Source organism: Oncorhynchus nerka, linkage group LG7 (genome assembly GCF_034236695.1).
Source record: "Oncorhynchus nerka isolate Pitt River linkage group LG7, Oner_Uvic_2.0, whole genome shotgun sequence".
NCBI lineage: Eukaryota > Metazoa > Chordata > Actinopteri > Salmoniformes > Salmonidae > Oncorhynchus > Oncorhynchus nerka.
Genome location: NC_088402.1, coordinates 80,210,073 through 80,227,197, shown reverse-complemented (window position 1 = coordinate 80,227,197; position 17,125 = coordinate 80,210,073). Strand labels below are relative to the sequence as shown.

The window sequence follows — 17,125 nt, the reverse complement described above, 5'->3', positions numbered from 1 at the left end:
AATTTCCACCTGTTGTCTATTCCATTTGCACAACAGCATGTGAAATTTATTGTCAATCAGTGTTGCTTCCTAAGTGGACAGTTTGATTTCACAGAAGTGTGATTGACTTGGAGTTACATTGTGTTTAAGTGTTCCCTTTATTTTTTGAGCAGTGTATGTTAATATAGAGAGCCGTAAGGTCTACTGTATATATGTTAATATAGAGACCAGTAAGGTCTACTGTGTATATGTTAATATAGAGAGCAGTAAGGTCTACTGTATATACAGTATGTTCTATAGAGAGCAGTAAGATCTACTGTATATATGTTTATAGAGAGCAGTAATGTCTACTGTATATATGTTAATATAGAGAGCAGTAAGGTCTACTGTGTAAATGTTACTATAGAGAGCTTGGTGATACAGGGAAGACCCTGAATAAAAGTCATGAAATGAATGATGAAGTGAAAACCACAGGAAACAGGGCTCACAGCTTATCAGGAGAAAGCACAGCCCTCTCCCCCAATGTGTAGCTGACATAACTCACCAACTTGCCAGTTTCTCCATGCGAGGTAAAGCGCTCTGAGCTCTGATGGGGTAATCCTTACTTGCGCAATGGAGAGATGTCTGTCTACTATTGCATTCAGCTGGGAGGTCTGACTCCATAGCTATATAATGTGGAGAGAGGGAGGTTGGAGGGGCAGGAGACTCAGCCATGTGTGAGAGAGCAGAGTACAGTGTCCAGTGTAGCACAGCGCCCATGGTCAGCTGGAGCCAGGCCAGAGCCAGTCAGCCACCAAAAGAAGCGCTCTGCGGGGGCTAGGGCAGAACTCCCAGAGCTGGGTTCAAACAGTATTTGTTTTCATCCAAATAATTTGAATGCGTGATTGCACATACCAATTCTGTGCCAGATGTGCACTTATGAGACTTCCATTGGTTCCATTGCACCAGGCCAGCCTAATTAAGCGCAGAAAAAGTATTTAAAATACTGTTTGAACCCAGCTCTGGGGGTTCTGCCTCCTGCAGAGCGCTTCTTTTGGTGGCTGACTGGCTCTGGCCTGGCTCCAGCTGACCATTGGCGCTGGACACTGTACTCTGCTCACACTGTACTCTGTCCTAGCTTATAAACAGGAACAGGAGTCTCACGTTGTCACGGTTGTCGTAAGAACGGGACCAAGGCGCAGCGGAGATTGAGTTCCACATATTCATTCCAAAGTGAAACATAAGCCAAAACAATAAATAGAATAAACGAACAATGGAACGTGACTACGTGGTGCACATGCACAAACCAAAATAATATCCCACAAACACAGGTGGGATAAATAGCTACTTAAATAGGATCCCCAATTAGACACAACAATTACCAGCTGTCTCTAATTGGGAATCATACAAAACACCAACATAGAAAATATAAACTAGAACACAACATAGAAATATTATAAACTAGAATACCCCTAGTCACGCCCTGACCTACTACACCATAGAGAAACAAGGACTCTCTATGGTCAGGATGTGACACACATAGGTGTTCCTTTTGTCCAGGTGGGAAAGGGTAGTGTGGAGTGCAATAGAGATTGCATCATCTGTGGATCTGTTGGTGCGGTATGCAAATTGGAGTGGGTCTAGAGTTTCTGGGGTATTGGCATTGATGTGAGCCATGAACAGCCTTTAACTTGCCCCCATGCAGTTTTCTAAGTTTTTTTTTCATGTGCACACAGAGCAATACTATCAATTGTTTTTAAAATGTTCTTAATTGACCTTTATTTAAATAGGCAAGTCAATTACAAACCAATTCTTATTTACAATGACAGACTACCAAGAGGCAAAAGGCTTCCTGCATGAACAGGGGCTGCAATTAAAAAGGTATGTTTATCCATAAAGAACTAATGAACGTATTGTTCATGTCACTAGAAAATAATGGATATGTTATGCCAAAGAATAATGTTACTGATGGCATCCTGCATAGATCAGGAAATGTAATGTCAAATAGTAATGTTACATTGGAGGTCAAATGTGCTATAAAACACAATACAGTATGTTGGAGAATGTTCTTTAGCCAATTCTCTAGAGTTGTTTGGAATTGTAGACACTGGGTTCATTCAATCAAACCACCATTGTAGTATATACAGAATAGGATATTTTAGTAACATATTTAAAATATATGTCTGTATATATATATATATATATACACACACATACCAAATGCGTGTATACAGTTGGAGGAAAGTCTACATAAAAAGACAAGGGGGGCTCTACTTCCTGTTCTGTCTGGCTCTGTTAGCACAGTGCACGTTGAGTAACAATGAGAGGTTTGTTTCACAAGTATATCAACACCTGGGTTATCACACTCTCTCAAATGCTCTCAGGGACTATCACACTACTACCACTTGTTCTATTCTTCATAGATTCACTATATCAATCCTACAATAACATCATCAGCTATATGGATTTTCAAAAAACCTGTCTCCTTCTTAACAGGTATGATGTTAATTTACTGTAGTAAAATCGGTGCTGAGAGAGAGCAAGGGTAGCCCTTACTCCTTTAGTTAATGTGTTGCTATACCCTTCAGTGGCATTCGGACAGCTATGCTAGGTAGATAGAGGGGCAGTAGGACCCAGAGACGAGGCTCTGTTCTGGCTGTTGTGTTGCCCAGAGAGAGTGTGGTTGTGGATCTCAGCCAGCCAGGGTTGCTTCTACAGCACATAACAACACAGCCAAGGCAAGGAGGGATATCAGGTACCAGAACAGCACAGCCAAGGCAAGGGGAGAGATATCAAGTTTCAGAACAGCACATTCAAGGCAAGGAGAGAGATATCAAGTTTCAGAACAGCACATCCAAGGCAAGGGGAGAGATATCAAGTTTCAGAACAGCACATCCAAGGCAAGGAGAGAGATATCAAGTTTCAGAACAGCACAGCCAAGGCAAGGAGAGAGATATCAAGTTTCAGAACAGCACAGCCAAGGCAAGGGGAGAGATATCAAGTTTCAGAACAGCACATCCAAGGCAAGGAGAGAGATATCAAGTTTCAGAACAGCACAGCCAAGGCAAGGAGAGAGATATCAAGTTTCAGAACAGCACAGCCAAGGCAAGGGGAGAGAGATCAAGTTTCAGAACAGCACAGCCAAGGCAAGGAGAGAGGTACCAGAATAGCACAGCCAAGGCAAGGAGAGAATGATCGTGTTTCAGAACAGCACAGCCAAGGCAAGGAGAGAGGTACCAGAATAGCACAGCCAAGGCAAGGAGAGAGATACCAGGTAACAGCACAGCCAAGGCAAGGAGAGAGATACCATGTACCAGAACAGCACAGCCAAGGCAAGGCAAGGAGAACATGCACATGTCTAGAGAGATGCAGGGAGCTGATGGCACCCTGCTGCAGTGTTGGCTCAGAAACAGGGGAGATGGTATAGCTAGGTCTACAGTACCAAGAGTTACTAGACAGCAAACCAACTATAACAAACTAATGATCAATCATGCATTTTTTACAAGCTAGGTCTACAATATTAATTACTAGACAGCTATAGCTATATACCCTATGTTCCTCTGTATAGCTACTGTAGGTCTGCAACGTTACTAGACAGCAATGTACAGACCCTATATGTTCCTCCTGAAATGTAGATGGTTAAGTAAACATGTCTGTGGATTATTGTTAAACGTAGTCTTTGTGCATAGAGTTCTATAGTTTGTTCAACTTTGAAATCAATGTTTTTTGTTTGGTATACTTTTTAAAAGTGAAAAATCTGAGTGGCAGCGTACTTCCATTACCATGGAATTGCAATGAGTAAGATGAGTTAGTTATACAGCAATGTCTGGTTGCTCAGCAACAGAGGGAAATCGTATGAGTTTATTTATATTCACAACTAAACAGTGTGTCATTGCTCATCTACAATTTCCATTCAGGACATGCAGTCCTGTGATTCTGTCTGAATCACAGGACTGCATGTCTGTTCATTTTTAGCACAACAACACTCCAATTCACTGTGTTCTCCATCTTGACATGACAGGTTTATGATGCACCTCATAGACATTGATGGAGTGATGTTGGATTTTATACAACGGGTGGGTCTAATCCTGAATGCTGATTGGTTAAAACCGCATTCCAGTAGGATGTGGGATTCCTTAAGAGAATTAGTCCCCTGGTTCTACTCTCTACCACATTCCACCTCTCAAAACATTTATCTCCACAGATCGATTTGTTCAATTCACATACCGTAATGACTTCGAACTAGATTACAACCCAAAGCCAGTATAATACTTCAATCCTGTCAACGTTGCTAACATGATATGATGATAGTAATGAAAAAAATGGTCTGTAGAGTAGAAGCCTTGTTTGGTCCCTAGAAACCCTGACCATCCATCCACCGTTGTGTTTTACAGGTATGGGAAAATTGTGTCCACAAAAGCCATCCTGGACAAGACCACTAACACATGCAAAGGTGAGGAGAGGTGTTTGGTGACAAACACCCACACTGCACCTACATGTCGCTGTATGTCACACAAAGCTCGAACGTCCCAGAGAGCGCCTGTCTGTTTATTCTCAGCATGTGTGTCATGATGTAACCAGAACACCACTTTGGACAGCGGGAGCATTGGTTACATAACTCCACATCTGACCACGGTAGAGTTTTTCTGTTCTTCAACATGATCCCAAACCTGCCTGCTGTTTGACCTCCATTCAAAGCGTACTGTACATTGCCTGGGTACATCACAGTAGTGCTTCCAGAAGTTGATGTCAGGCATGAGATAAAATAGTACTTTAAAGGGCCAGGAGATTTTCATTATCGTGACCCTTCACCTGTCCAGGAACAACTCTGGGCACTAGCTACAGTCTAATTAGTGCCTGAAGTTTTCACAAACTCCTGCCCCTAGACTGTTGCCACATTGTGTATTTCTCAGTGTCACAAATCAAAGTGTGTCTGTCTTTGTCTGCAGGCTATGGCTTTGTAGACTTTGACAGTCCTTCAGCGGCACAGAAAGCAGTGACAGCACTGAAGGCTGGTGGAGTCCAGGCTCAGATGGCTAAGGTAAGACGTCTCCTCCTCCCTAACTCGTCTCCTGCCTATGAGTGTGTGTGTGAGGACTTTTGTATGTATGTATGTGTGTGTGCACCGAGTGGTGTGTGTCTTAGAGAGGTTCTTGGGTAGTGTGTCCCAGGCAGGCAGCTACTGCTTCCTCAGCACCCTGTACAAAGGGCTAGCCTGTTCTCCTTGGTGGTGAGGCAGGAGGCTGCGTCACTGTCTGAGCAGCTTTCTCCCCCAGCCTTCCCAGCCCAGTCACCAGGGCCCAGCCATGAGCCTCGGCCCACCGGCCAGCCCCTCGGCACAATCTCAAACCACACATTTGGCAACCATAAACTCTCACACACAGCTCCAACCTCTGCCTCAGTGCCACATCATCAACCACACACACCAAACACACACTTTAAAACCACACACATACAGTTCCAACCATCACTATCACCGTCACACGCCAAACCCCACAGAGAAGCTTGGGCTGGATCACTGACATTCACAAAAGGGTTCTCACTAGTGTTGCAAAATTGCGGGAACTTCAATACATTCACTGATTTTCCAGAAATCCTGATTTGCGGATACCGGATGTTCTCTTTGTTCCGGCATTCCTATTTTGCAGCCATTGTTCTCGCATACCGAATAAATCACATGTATTATTTCAGTATGTTTGCCTGGCATTCATTAGGTTTACAACCTCATTGTTCATTAGGAGGTTTACAACCTCATTGTTGATTGGGAGGTTTACAACCTTATTGTTCACCAATTACGTGGTATCCAATTGGTAGTTAGTCTTGTCCCATCGCTGCAACTCCCGTATGGACTTGAGAGAGGCGAAGGTCGAGAGCGGTGCGTCCTCTAAAACACGACCCTGCCAAGCCGCCCTGCTGCTTGACACACTACTCGCTTAACCCGGAAGCCAGCCGCACCAATACAACGTACACCTGGCGACCGTGTCAGCGTGCATGCAAACCCTCCCCTAACCCGGACGACGCTGGGCCAAATGTGCGCCGCCTCATAGTTCTCCCAATCGTGGCCGGGTGCGACACAGGCTGGGATCGAATCCTGGGTCTGTAGTGACGCCTCTAACACTGCGATGCAGTGCCTTAGACCACTGCGCCACTGGGGAGACCCTCGTGAGTCATTTCTGGTGAAATTATCCTCTGCTTTGTTCTGATCCTGTGGGCTGTGTGTGTGTGTGTGTGTGTGTATGTGTTCCTCGTGGGCTGTGTGTGTGTGTTCCTCGTGGGCTGTGTGTGTGTGTGTGTGTGTGTGTGTGTGTGTGTGTGTGTGTGTGTGTGTGTGTGTTCCTCGTGGGCTGTGTGTGTGTGTGTGTTCCTCGTGGGCTGTGTGTGTGTGTTCCTCGTGGGCTGTGTGTGTGTGTTCCTCGTGGGCTGTGTGTGTCTGTTCCTCGTGGGCTGTGTGTGTCTGTTCCTCGTGGGCTGTGTGTGTGTTCCTCATGGGCTGTGTGTGTGTGTGTGTGTGTGTGTTCCTCATGGGCTGTGTGTGTGAGTGTGTGTGTGTGTGTGTTCCTCATGGGCTGTGTGAGTGTGTGTGTGTGTGTTCCTCATGGGCTGTGTGTGTGAGTGTGTCCGTCTGTGTTCCTCGTTGAGAGGAATCACCTTCAATACAGGTCACAGTGATTAAACTATAGATAATTCATGATGTAGATTAATCTGAAATGCATTTTATAGTGTTTTATTCACATCGACACACTAATGAATATGCAAAACCATTATGGTTGAGATTTAGATACGCTATCATACGGCTATCTTACTTTGCTGTTATTCCAATTCAGGTAGTTTGGGCAGGCAGGTAGCATACGGAGTAGAAGTGGAAATCACTTGAATTAATCAAAAGCATAATTCAGGTATTTCAAGAAAAACTCAGTTTTTCCGAGGACTTCTTGACTCTTTGAGTTTCAGATGGCATTTGTCATAGCTGAAGAGCGTTGGGCCAGTAACCATCATTTTACTGATATATGCAAGCCAGAAGAGCATATGAATTCAAGGTCAGGATTATGCATGTGACTGACACATTTTGTCATGCCCTGATCAGATCCCCATTGGGAATAGGATGGTGTGTGGAGCCATAGAAATTAATCAGAATGATTTCCAAAAGTCTGTAGATCTCTGTCCAAATCTGAAGATATCTGTCCAAAGATCACACAATCATTGTAGAGAATATCTGTGGAGACTCAGAGCCCATTGCATAGCAATTATACTGTGATATGATATTACCTGACAGATGCATGAACCCTCTGTCCTGTTAACACAGCTAGTCTAACACAATGGACCTGTTTTCTCTCTCCTCAGTGACTGGCTGTCTAATAACGTGTTGAGGATAGGGATAGGGGGGGGGGCAGAGAGAGAGAGAGGGAGTGAGGCCGAGGTAGAGGGGTGGTTAGAGGCAGAGCAAGAGAAGGGGTTAAAGGAAGGAAGGAAGGGAGTGAGTGAGAGATAGGTGGTTAGAGGGAGAGAGGCAGGCTGAAGCAGAGTGAGAGGTGGTTAGAGGCAGAGCAAGAGAAGGGGTTAAAGGAAGGAAGGAAGGGAGTGAGTGAGAGGTGGTTAGAGGAAGAGAGGCAGGGTGAAGCAGAGTGAGAAGTGGTTAGAGGCAGAGCAAGAGAAGGGGTTAAAGGAAGGAAGGAAGGGAGTGAGTGGTGGTTAGAGGAAGAGAGGTAGAGAGAGAGGCAGAGAGAGAGGTAGAGAGAAAGAACCCTCTCTTCAGTGAGGTCAAATGAAGTCCAGCCAGACTGTCTTTCTCTAGATCTCCACTTCATCCCCCTCTTTTACCTCTACCCTGCTTCTATCTTCCCGTTTCCCTCCTTCAGCTCCCATTTATCACCCACGTAGGAACCACACATAGGATTTCCTCAAGTATAGAAAGGCAACTGAATACTGTAGCCTAGCCCTGCCTCAGGTGTGTATGCTGTTAAAGGCCTCTCACTCTCTTTCATCTCTCTGTCTGTAATCCAGCAACTGAAACAAGACCCCATGCACTAACCTGTACATCTCCAATCTGCCTGTGTCTATGGACGAGCAGATTTAACCCTGTTCCCCCCTCCTTTTCCCTCTCCGTCCCCCCACAGCAACAGGACCCCACTAACCTGTACATCTCCAATCTGCCTGTGTCTATGGACGAGCAGATTTAACCCTGTACCCCCCTCCCTTTCTCTCTCCATCCCCCCACAGCAACAGGACCCCACTAACCTGTACATCTCCAACCTGCCTGTGTCTATGGACGAGCAGATTTAACCCTGTTCCCCCCTCCCTTTCTCTCTCCCTCTCCCCACAGCAACAGGACCCCACTAACCTGTACATCTCCAATCTGCCTGTGTCTATGGACGAGCAGATGTAACCCTGTTCCCCCTCCCTTTCTCTCTCCCTCTCCCCACAGCAACAGGACCCCACTAACCTGTACATCTCCAATCTGCCTGTGTCTATGGACGAGCAGATTTAACCCTGTTCCCCCTCCCTTTCCCTCTCCGTCCCCCACAGCAACAGGACCCCACTAACCTGTACATCTCCAATCTGCCTGTGTCTATGGACGAGCAGATTTAACCCTGTTCCCCCTCCCTTTCTCTCTCCCTCTCCCCACAGCAACAGGACCCCACTAACCTGTACATCTCCAACCTGCCTGTGTCTATGGACGAGCAGATTTAACCCTGTTCCCCCTCCCTTTCTCTCTCCATCCCCCCCACAGCAACAGGAGCAGGACCCCACTAACCTGTACATCTCCAATCTGCCTGTGTCTATGGACGAGCAGATTTAACCCTGTTCCCCCCTCCCTTTCTCTCTCCCTCTCCCCACAGCAACAGGACCCCACTAACCTGTACATCTCCAATCTGCCTGTGTCTATGGACGAGCAGATTTAACCCTGTACCCCCTCCCTTTCTCTCTCCATCCCCCCACAGCAACAGGACCCCACTAACCTGTACATCTCCAATCTGCCTGTGTCTATGGACGAGCAGATTTAACCCTGTTCCCCCTCCCTTTCCCTCTCCATCCCCCCACAGCAACAGGACCCCACTAACCTGTACATCTCCAACCTGCCTGTGTCTATGGACGAGCAGATTTAACCCTGTTCCCCCTCCCTTTCCCTCTCCGTCCCCCCACAGCAACAGGACCCCACTAACCTGTATATCTCCAATCTGCCTGTGTCTATGGACGAGCAGATTTAACCCTGTACCCCCCTCCCTTTCTCTCCCCTCTCCCCACAGCAACAGGACCCCACTAACCTGTACATCTCCAATCTGCCTGTGTCTATGCACGAGCAGATTTAACCCTGTTCCCCCTCCCTTTCTCTCTCCCTCTCCCCACAGCAACAGGACCCCACTAACCTGTACATCTCCAATCTGCCTGTGTCTATGCACGAGCAGATTTAACCCTGTTCCCCCCTCCCTTTCTCTCTCCCTCTCCCCACAGCAACAGGACCCCACTAACCTGTACATCTCCAATCTGCCTGTGTCTATGGACGAGCAGATTTAACCCTGTTCCCCCCTCCCTTTCTCTCTCCCTCTCCCCACAGCAACAGGACCCCACTAACCTGTACATCTCCAACCTGCCTGTGTCTATGGACGAGCAGATTTAACCATGTTCCCCCCTCCCTTTCTCTCTCCCTCTCCCCACAGCAACAGGAGCAGGACCCCACTAACCTGTACATCTCCAACCTGCCTGTGTCTTTGGATGAGCAGGAGCTGGAGAATATGCTGAAGCCCTTCAGTCAGGTCATCTCTACACGCATCCTTAGAGACGCCAATGGCACCAGCAGAGGAGTGGGCTTTGCCAGGTAAACAATTTCACAGCTATGTAGGAGAAGCATAAACAGACTCTCTCGTGCTGAGTAATGCGTACCTCCATATTTAAACAGTGACAAATGCAATGTTATGGGTTCATATGCCTTGTCAACGTGTGGCCACCCTCAGCGGGGTCGACTGAAACCGGAAGCACCCGGTTTAGGGCAAAAGCATAGAGGAAGAGGCGGAGCCTGAGAACCTAATGCTTCCGGGTTCTGTAGACCCCGCTCAGATGTTTCTTTACGCCTGCTTCGCCAGGTTAAGGCATAGCTGGCTTGCCAGGTGAACTCAACTATCTGCTGGACCCTCTGCTGGTCATTGGCGATAGTACATCACATCCTCTTTCTTTTCAGGATGGAGTCAACAGAGAAATGTGAGACTATCATTCAACATTTCAACGGCAAATATATCAAGACTCCACCTGGAGTTCCAGGTGAGACATCTCTGTCTGAACAGGTGTTATTTTTATCAGACACTTCTGTATGAAGCTAAGGAGCAGGTCAGGAGTAACAGAAAGGCTCTTCCACAGTATCTGGATTCACTGTCCTATTTTAATAAACAATATACACACAGAATAGCCCCTTCAGTGTTCCACAGTCACTCAACCCTCTTCCTCTCCTCCCCACCACAGTGCCCTCGGAACCCCTGTTATGTAAGTTTGCAGACGGAGGACAGAAGAAGAGACAGAGCCAGGGAAAGTACCTGCAGCATGGCCGTCCCTGGACAAGAGATGGAGAAACGGTGAGTTCTCATTGAAACTGTAAACAGTCTGCTATGGTCCCCGTAGCCTCTCATTGAGACTGTAAACAGTATGCTATGGTCCCCGTAGCCTCTCATTGAGACAGTAAACAGTCTGCTATGGTCCCCGTAGCCTCTCATTGAGACAGTAAACAGTCTGCTATGGTCCCCGTAGCCTCTCATTGAGACAGTAAACAGTCTGCTATGGCCCCCGTAGCCTCTCATTGAGACAGTAAACAGTCTGCTATGGTCCCCGTAGCCTCTCATTGAGACAGTAAACAGTCTGCTATCGTCCCTGTAGCCTCTCATTGAGACAGTAAACAGTCTGCTATGGTCCCTGTAGCCTCTCATTGAGACAGTAAACAGTCTGCTATGGTCCCCGTAGCCTCTCATTGAGACAGTAAACAGTCTGCTATGGTCCCCGTAGCCTCTCATTTTATCAAGCTATTCAGGTCATTTTATCAAGGCTGTTCAGGTCATTTTAACAAGGCTGTTCAGGTCATTTTAACAAGGCTGTTCAGGTCATTTTATCAAGGCTATTCAGGTCATTTTATCAAGGCTGTTCAGGTCATTTTTATCAAGGCTGTTCAGGTCATTTTATCAAGGCTGTTCAGGTCATTTTATCAAGGCTGTTCAGGTCATTTTATCAAGGCTTTTCAGGTAATTTTATCAAGGCTATTCAGGTCATTTTATCAAGGCTGTTCAGGTCATTTTATCAAGGCTATTCAGGTCATTTTATCAAGGCTGTTCAGGTCATTTTTATCAAGGCTGTTCAGGTCATTTTATCAAGGCTGTTCAGGTCATTTTATCAAGGCTATTCAAGTCATTTTATCAAGGCTATTCAAGTCATTTTATCAAGGCTGTTCAGGTCATTTTATCAAGGCTATTCAAGTCATTTTATCAAGGCTATTCAGGTCATTTTATCAAGGCTATTCAAGTCATTTTATCAAGGCTGTTCAGGTCATTTTATCAAGGCTATTCAAGTCATTTTATCAAGGCTGTTCAGGTCATTTTATCAAGGCTATTCAAGTCATTTTATCAAGGCTATTCAGGTCATTTTCTACTCTATCAAGTACAATAATGTTAAAGCTAAAATGTCTGTTTTGTTCCAACTTCTATCTGGTTAGGTATTTCTCAGTCAAATGCAGGGGCTCCCAAGTGGCACAGCAGTCTAAGGTACTGCATTGCAGTGCTAGAGGTGTCACCCTGATTTGATCCCATAGGGTGGCGCACAATTGGACCATCGTCGTCCGGGTTAGGGGAGGGTTTGGCCTGGGTAGGCCATCATCGTAATTAAGAATTTGTTCTGAACTTGCCTAGTTAAATAAAAGTTAAAGAAAATAAAAAATATAATGTAATAATGTAAGTGTGCTTACTGCATGTATCTGTTTGACCACAGGGAGGAATGACACTGACCTATGACCCCACCACAACCTTACAGAATGGGTGAGTTCAGATACTCCACTAAACCTCACAGAGATAATCCTAGACATATGTACTGCAGGGGAAGCAGTATGTGTTGGATACTGATGGGTTTCTTCTCTCTGTCTGTGTGTGTCTCCAGGTTCTACTCAGCTCCCTACAGTATGGCCCCTAACAGAATGATCGCTCAGACCTCCCTCCCCCCCTACATGCACTCTCCTGTTAATACCTACCAGGTCAGGACAGTCTGTTGTATCTCTCCTGTTAATACCTACCAGGTCAGGACAGTCTGTTGTATCTCTCCTGTTAATACCTACCAGGTCAGGACAGTCTGTTGTATCTCTCCTGTTAATACCTACCAGGTCAGGACAGTGTTGTATCTCTCCTGTTAATACCTACCAGGTCAGGACAGTGTTGTATCTCTCCTGTTAATACCTACCAGGTCAGGACAGTGTTGTATCTCTCCTGTTAATACCTACCAGGTCAGGACAGTATGTTGTATCTCTCCAGTTAATACCTACCAGGTCAGGACAGTGTTGTATCTCTCCTGTTAATACCTACCAGGTCAGGACAGTGTTGTATCTCTCCTGTTAATACCTACCAGGTCAGGACAGTCTGTTGTATTTCTCCTGTAAATACCTACTTGGTCAGTACATGGTCTGTTGTATTTCTCCTGTAAATACCTACTTGGTCAGTACACAGTCTGTTGTATTTCTCCTGTAAATACCTACTTGGTCAGTACACAGTCTGTTGTATTTCTTATTTTGAAAATCTGCAAAAATCAATCTTATGTTGTGTCTTCACTCTGCTGCAGATCCACAGTCCACAGTCCTGGATGCATCATCAGTCGTACCTCATGCAGACCTCAGTAAGTTGTACCCACCGCTACTGTTATTGTGTGTCTGTTACTGCCTATTAGTGAATCAGTGTGATCCGTCTCTGTTTGAGAGAGACACACCTGTTAAGGATAAACAAATGCTCTCTGTGATGTTTGAGCTGAGACACCTGTGCATACATGCATTTCTGTTTGACTGTGTGTATGACAACTCTGTGTGTGTGTCCTTAGGGCCAACTCCTGACACAGGGCATGGACCACACCATGTCCATCCAGCCCACCTCTATGATGGGGCCTCCCACACAGCAGCTCAGCCACCTCTCTATGGGCAGCAGTGGCACGGTCAGTCCCCACAACTATAGACACAGATGCATACATTGGACAAAGACATTGTGTTACCCAGTGTAATTCCTAATGCCAATTTCCATCCCCCCATAAAGACAGTTTTATTCAGACACATGAATAGATTCTAAAATGATTACTTTCTAAGATGTTTCTCCTCTGTATTTTAGTATATGCCGGCAAACACATCAATGCAAGGAACCTACATCCCTCAGTACACCCAAGTGCCTCAAAGCAACGTTTCAGTCGAGGTAAGAAACGCCCTCCTACACAGTCACTTCACTGACGGTTCAATGATCAATTGATCCTCCTCACCTCTTCAATGTATTAACAGGAACTTGCTGTCCTACAACAGGTTGCCCTGGAGACGCCCACAGAACACCCAGACTACTCCTACCAACACAGCAAGTGAAGAGGAGACACTGGTGGGTTTACTAGAGTCTGTCTCCTGGGCAACCTGCCGCCCATACAGCTCAGCTCATAGTGGCTCTGGGCAGTACACACCAGACAGACGGAGGAATACGGACCAGACTGTCACACTAAAGACAAAAGGATATTTTCAAATCAGAGGTTATGGTAAACTGTTGGACACGTGGAACATCTATTTTGATAACAGAACATGACTATTTTGTCGAAGAAAGAGAAAAACACACCACACACATTATTTTCTGTGCACGTATTAACAAATGATTTTTCACACTATTCTGGGGAGAATGAAAACCAGCAATATAAGTTACACCACCATGTGTCATTTTAGAGTCGTCCTTTAGTTTTAGTTTGACATTTTTTATATGCAGATTTTTTTTGGTCATATTTTTTTAAAGCTTTTCATCAGTGTGTTTTTGTTGCACAGATTCAAAAAGTAAATGATCAATGATTTGTTTCTTAAATTTCACAATGCCATTGTTTTTGTTCACTTCACGCTGCTTGTTATAATTGTGTAATTGTTTGAAGAGAGAAGGCTGAACAAACTGCTCAAGTTACTTAGATGTGTGTCATCTGGTGGTATCACCTGTTTTCTCTCTAAAGGGACAAGTATTGCAGGAGAATGAAACATTTTTGAAAGTGGTCTTACTGTTTTTAGCACTTGGGTCCCTAGTTAAAATTGTCACAATTTAAATAGATATTTAGAAAGAACGCTTAAGACAATCAAATATATTGAAATGATTATTTCCAGATTCTGGCTAATTATAATAAAATTATACAGGGAAAATGAAAAATATACGCACAATAAAATTTGACAGAGTAATTTAGTTGTTGGTTATATTTTGTGAATGTATTGCTCCAATGCTACCCAACAACATAAATAAGTCTTTCAATTTGGTTTTAGTGGGTTAAGCTGCTACCATTTAAACAGACCCAACGTTGTTCTTAGGAGTTCATATCATTGAGTGTTGAGCTAGTAGTTTAAAGAAGTAAATTAGAGATCCAAAAAGTATGGCCAGTACTGAGATACATTGCCGTGTCTTTTTGATTCCAGCTTTCTCTCTGTCTGTTGATTCCTCTGTTTTTGTTTGTTTGTTTTGATTATGAGTGAAAATTTTGTTTATTTAAAGAAAGTTTTCTTGATTTAAAAAAAAAACAAAAAAAAACAATTTAGTACTTTTAAGATTGATCAATGTTATTTTTGGTAGTGTGCATTGAGTAGGTACTTGTTTCTTTGGACAGTAGATTCAAGTAAAAAATACATATTTGTTGTCTTTTTCTTTTGAAATAGTGTCTACCATTACTGTCATTTGTGTTTTGGGTTGTGACTACAAGGAATACAGCTACGGCCGGAATTGTCGTAGCAGCTTAGCACATTTTAGCTAACCCTAACCTGCCACGATAATGATCCTAACTTGCTTGGTAAATTCTCCTAACCTGATACGAAGAAGGCACTTCCAGTCATAGCAGTACTCCTGCTAGTGAGAACTGTGTGTTTGTTTTTCTCCATCTCTGGTTTTATTTTCAATCACATGGAAAAGGCTTTAAATGTGAGATTTCCAATACATCTGTGTCAACAGGTTTTGGCAATTTCACACTGGTGTGCTTACTGCTCATCAGTCCAAGATAATTATCTGTTATACCTCTTACAAATCATTTCCGAAATGTGTCCCAAATTGTAATCATTCAGTCAGTAGTTAGGGAATGCAGTGTCTGAAAAGTTATATTACCTCCTAGAGCAATGTAGAACCTTGCACAATGTTAATGTGCAAGGTTCTGAGATGTTTTATGAGGTCACAACTTCCATGGTTCTCAAGGCGGCTCTCGCAGTCACAGCAGGTACTGTGTCCATATCCTCACTCTTCTGTCCTATGTTCAGAAACTAGGCCACCATCCAAGGTCAAACCTCTAATCCGACTGTTATTTCTCAAAATGGCCAGTGATCTATGCAATTAATTTATTGTCTACAATAATGCAATACTTATATTTCAGGTGACAACAATGGACTGTTTGTCAATAGTGACTTTTGAAACACAAATGTATCATTCTGCTATCAGTGGCTTTCATTTGAGTTGAACTTAATCCAAAACCTCTAGTTGTACGACTATCAGCCTCATTGTTCATCTAATGACAGTGAGATGGCTGCATAAAAGGGAATGGTTCATGAGATTGGAGCAAATCCCTCAGCTATCTTGCAAAAGGCCTCACACCATCTAACAATGGGATACAGACTACCTTGTCCAGCCAGATAGGGTCCTTATTGTTGTTGGTTAACCAAATATTGGTAGATTTGTTTTGTTTGTTACCAAAGACGACTTCCGGTAGGCATTTGAACATTTCTTCTAAGTGATCAATGCTGTAGAATAAATCTGTCATTTGTTTTATCTTGTTCCTTTCCATTGATTTGTTGACACTAGTAATAATCTATGAATCATTAATTCATTTATGGTAGGAAGTAAGAATCACAGAAATGCCTTACGATTTCATCAAGAGGGGATTTAAAGAGTGCTACACACTACATTACTATCTGGAAAAATTCATCCATTGTCTGCAAATGTTTGATACACAGGAATACTTTTCTTAGATGTGTAGTATCAGTTTTAGGAAACCACAATTCAATGTTTGATAAACAGGAATACTTTTCTTAGATGTGTAGTATCAGTTTTAGGAAACCACAATTCAATGTTTGATACACAGGAATACTTTTCTTTGATGTGTAGTATCAGTTTTAGGAAACCACAATTCAATGTTTGATACACAGGAATACTTTTCTTAGATGTGTAGTATCAGTTTTAGGAAACCACAATTCAATGTTTGATACACAGGAATACTTTTCTTTGATGTGTAGTATCAGTTTTGGGAAACCACAATTCAATGTTTGATACACAGGAATACTTTTCTTAGATGTGTAGTATCAGTTTTAGGAAACCACAATTCAATGTTTGATACACAGGAATACTTTTCTTAGATGTGTAGTATCAGTTTTGGGAAACCACAATTCAATGTTTGATACACAGGAATACTTTTCTTAGATGTGTAGTATCAGTTTTAGGAAACCACAATTCAATGTTTGATACACAGGAATACTTTTCTTAGATGTGTAGTATCAGTTTTAGGAAACCACAATTCAATGTTTGATACACAGGAATACTTTTCTTAGATTTGTAGTATCAGTTTTAGGAAACCACAATTCAATGTTTGATAAACAGGAATACTTTTCTTAGATGTGTAGTATCAGTTTTAGGAAACCACAATTCAATGTTTGATAAACAGGAATACTTTTCTTAGATGTGTAGTATCAGTTTTAGGAAACCACAATTCAATGTTTGATAAACTATCCGTCATATTTATTTTGAGGCCGTCATCATTCCAGATTGTTGTTTAACTCAAATAAAATGTTCAGCCTTAGTTTGAAATGTCAAAACGCTCTTGCCCTTTTCCATAGTTCAGATATTCATTCAGGAGTGTCAGTGTCACTCCATTAAGGGCCTAGCAGCGTCTGTTGGTTCTCCTTTCAATTAAGACCTACAGTGCATTCGGAAAGTATTCAGACCACTTCACTTTTTAACGTTATTACATTACA

The 17,125-nt window shown here is 43.6% G+C and overlaps 1 protein-coding gene across 3 annotated transcripts in view; it reads left to right on the top strand.

The window, feature by feature from the left end:
- Positions 1-15,926, top strand: part of LOC115132486 (RNA-binding motif, single-stranded-interacting protein 2-like) — a 33,529-nt gene extending 17,603 nt beyond the window's left edge. The window contains exons 1-12 of one of the 3 annotated variants that reach the window (XM_029665174.2): positions 2,360-2,454; positions 4,353-4,411; positions 4,908-4,999; positions 9,615-9,772; positions 10,133-10,212; positions 10,411-10,520; positions 11,917-11,963; positions 12,082-12,175; positions 12,754-12,807; positions 13,006-13,116; positions 13,287-13,367; positions 13,451-15,926. In XM_029665174.2, coding sequence (XP_029521034.1) covers positions 2,420-2,454; positions 4,353-4,411; positions 4,908-4,999; positions 9,615-9,772; positions 10,133-10,212; positions 10,411-10,520; positions 11,917-11,963; positions 12,082-12,175; positions 12,754-12,807; positions 13,006-13,116; positions 13,287-13,367; positions 13,451-13,528 — 999 coding nt within the window. In that variant the 5' untranslated portion in view covers positions 2,360-2,419 and the 3' untranslated portion in view covers positions 13,529-15,926. Of the gene's footprint in view, positions 1-2,359; positions 2,455-4,352; positions 4,412-4,907; positions 5,000-9,614; positions 9,773-10,132; positions 10,213-10,410; positions 10,521-11,916; positions 11,964-12,081; positions 12,176-12,753; positions 12,808-13,005; positions 13,117-13,286; positions 13,368-13,450 lie in introns of those variants that run through there. The other 2 variants (XM_029665173.2, XM_029665172.1) reach the window with 2 other exon arrangements.
- Positions 15,927-17,125: the final 1,199 nt, after the last annotated feature.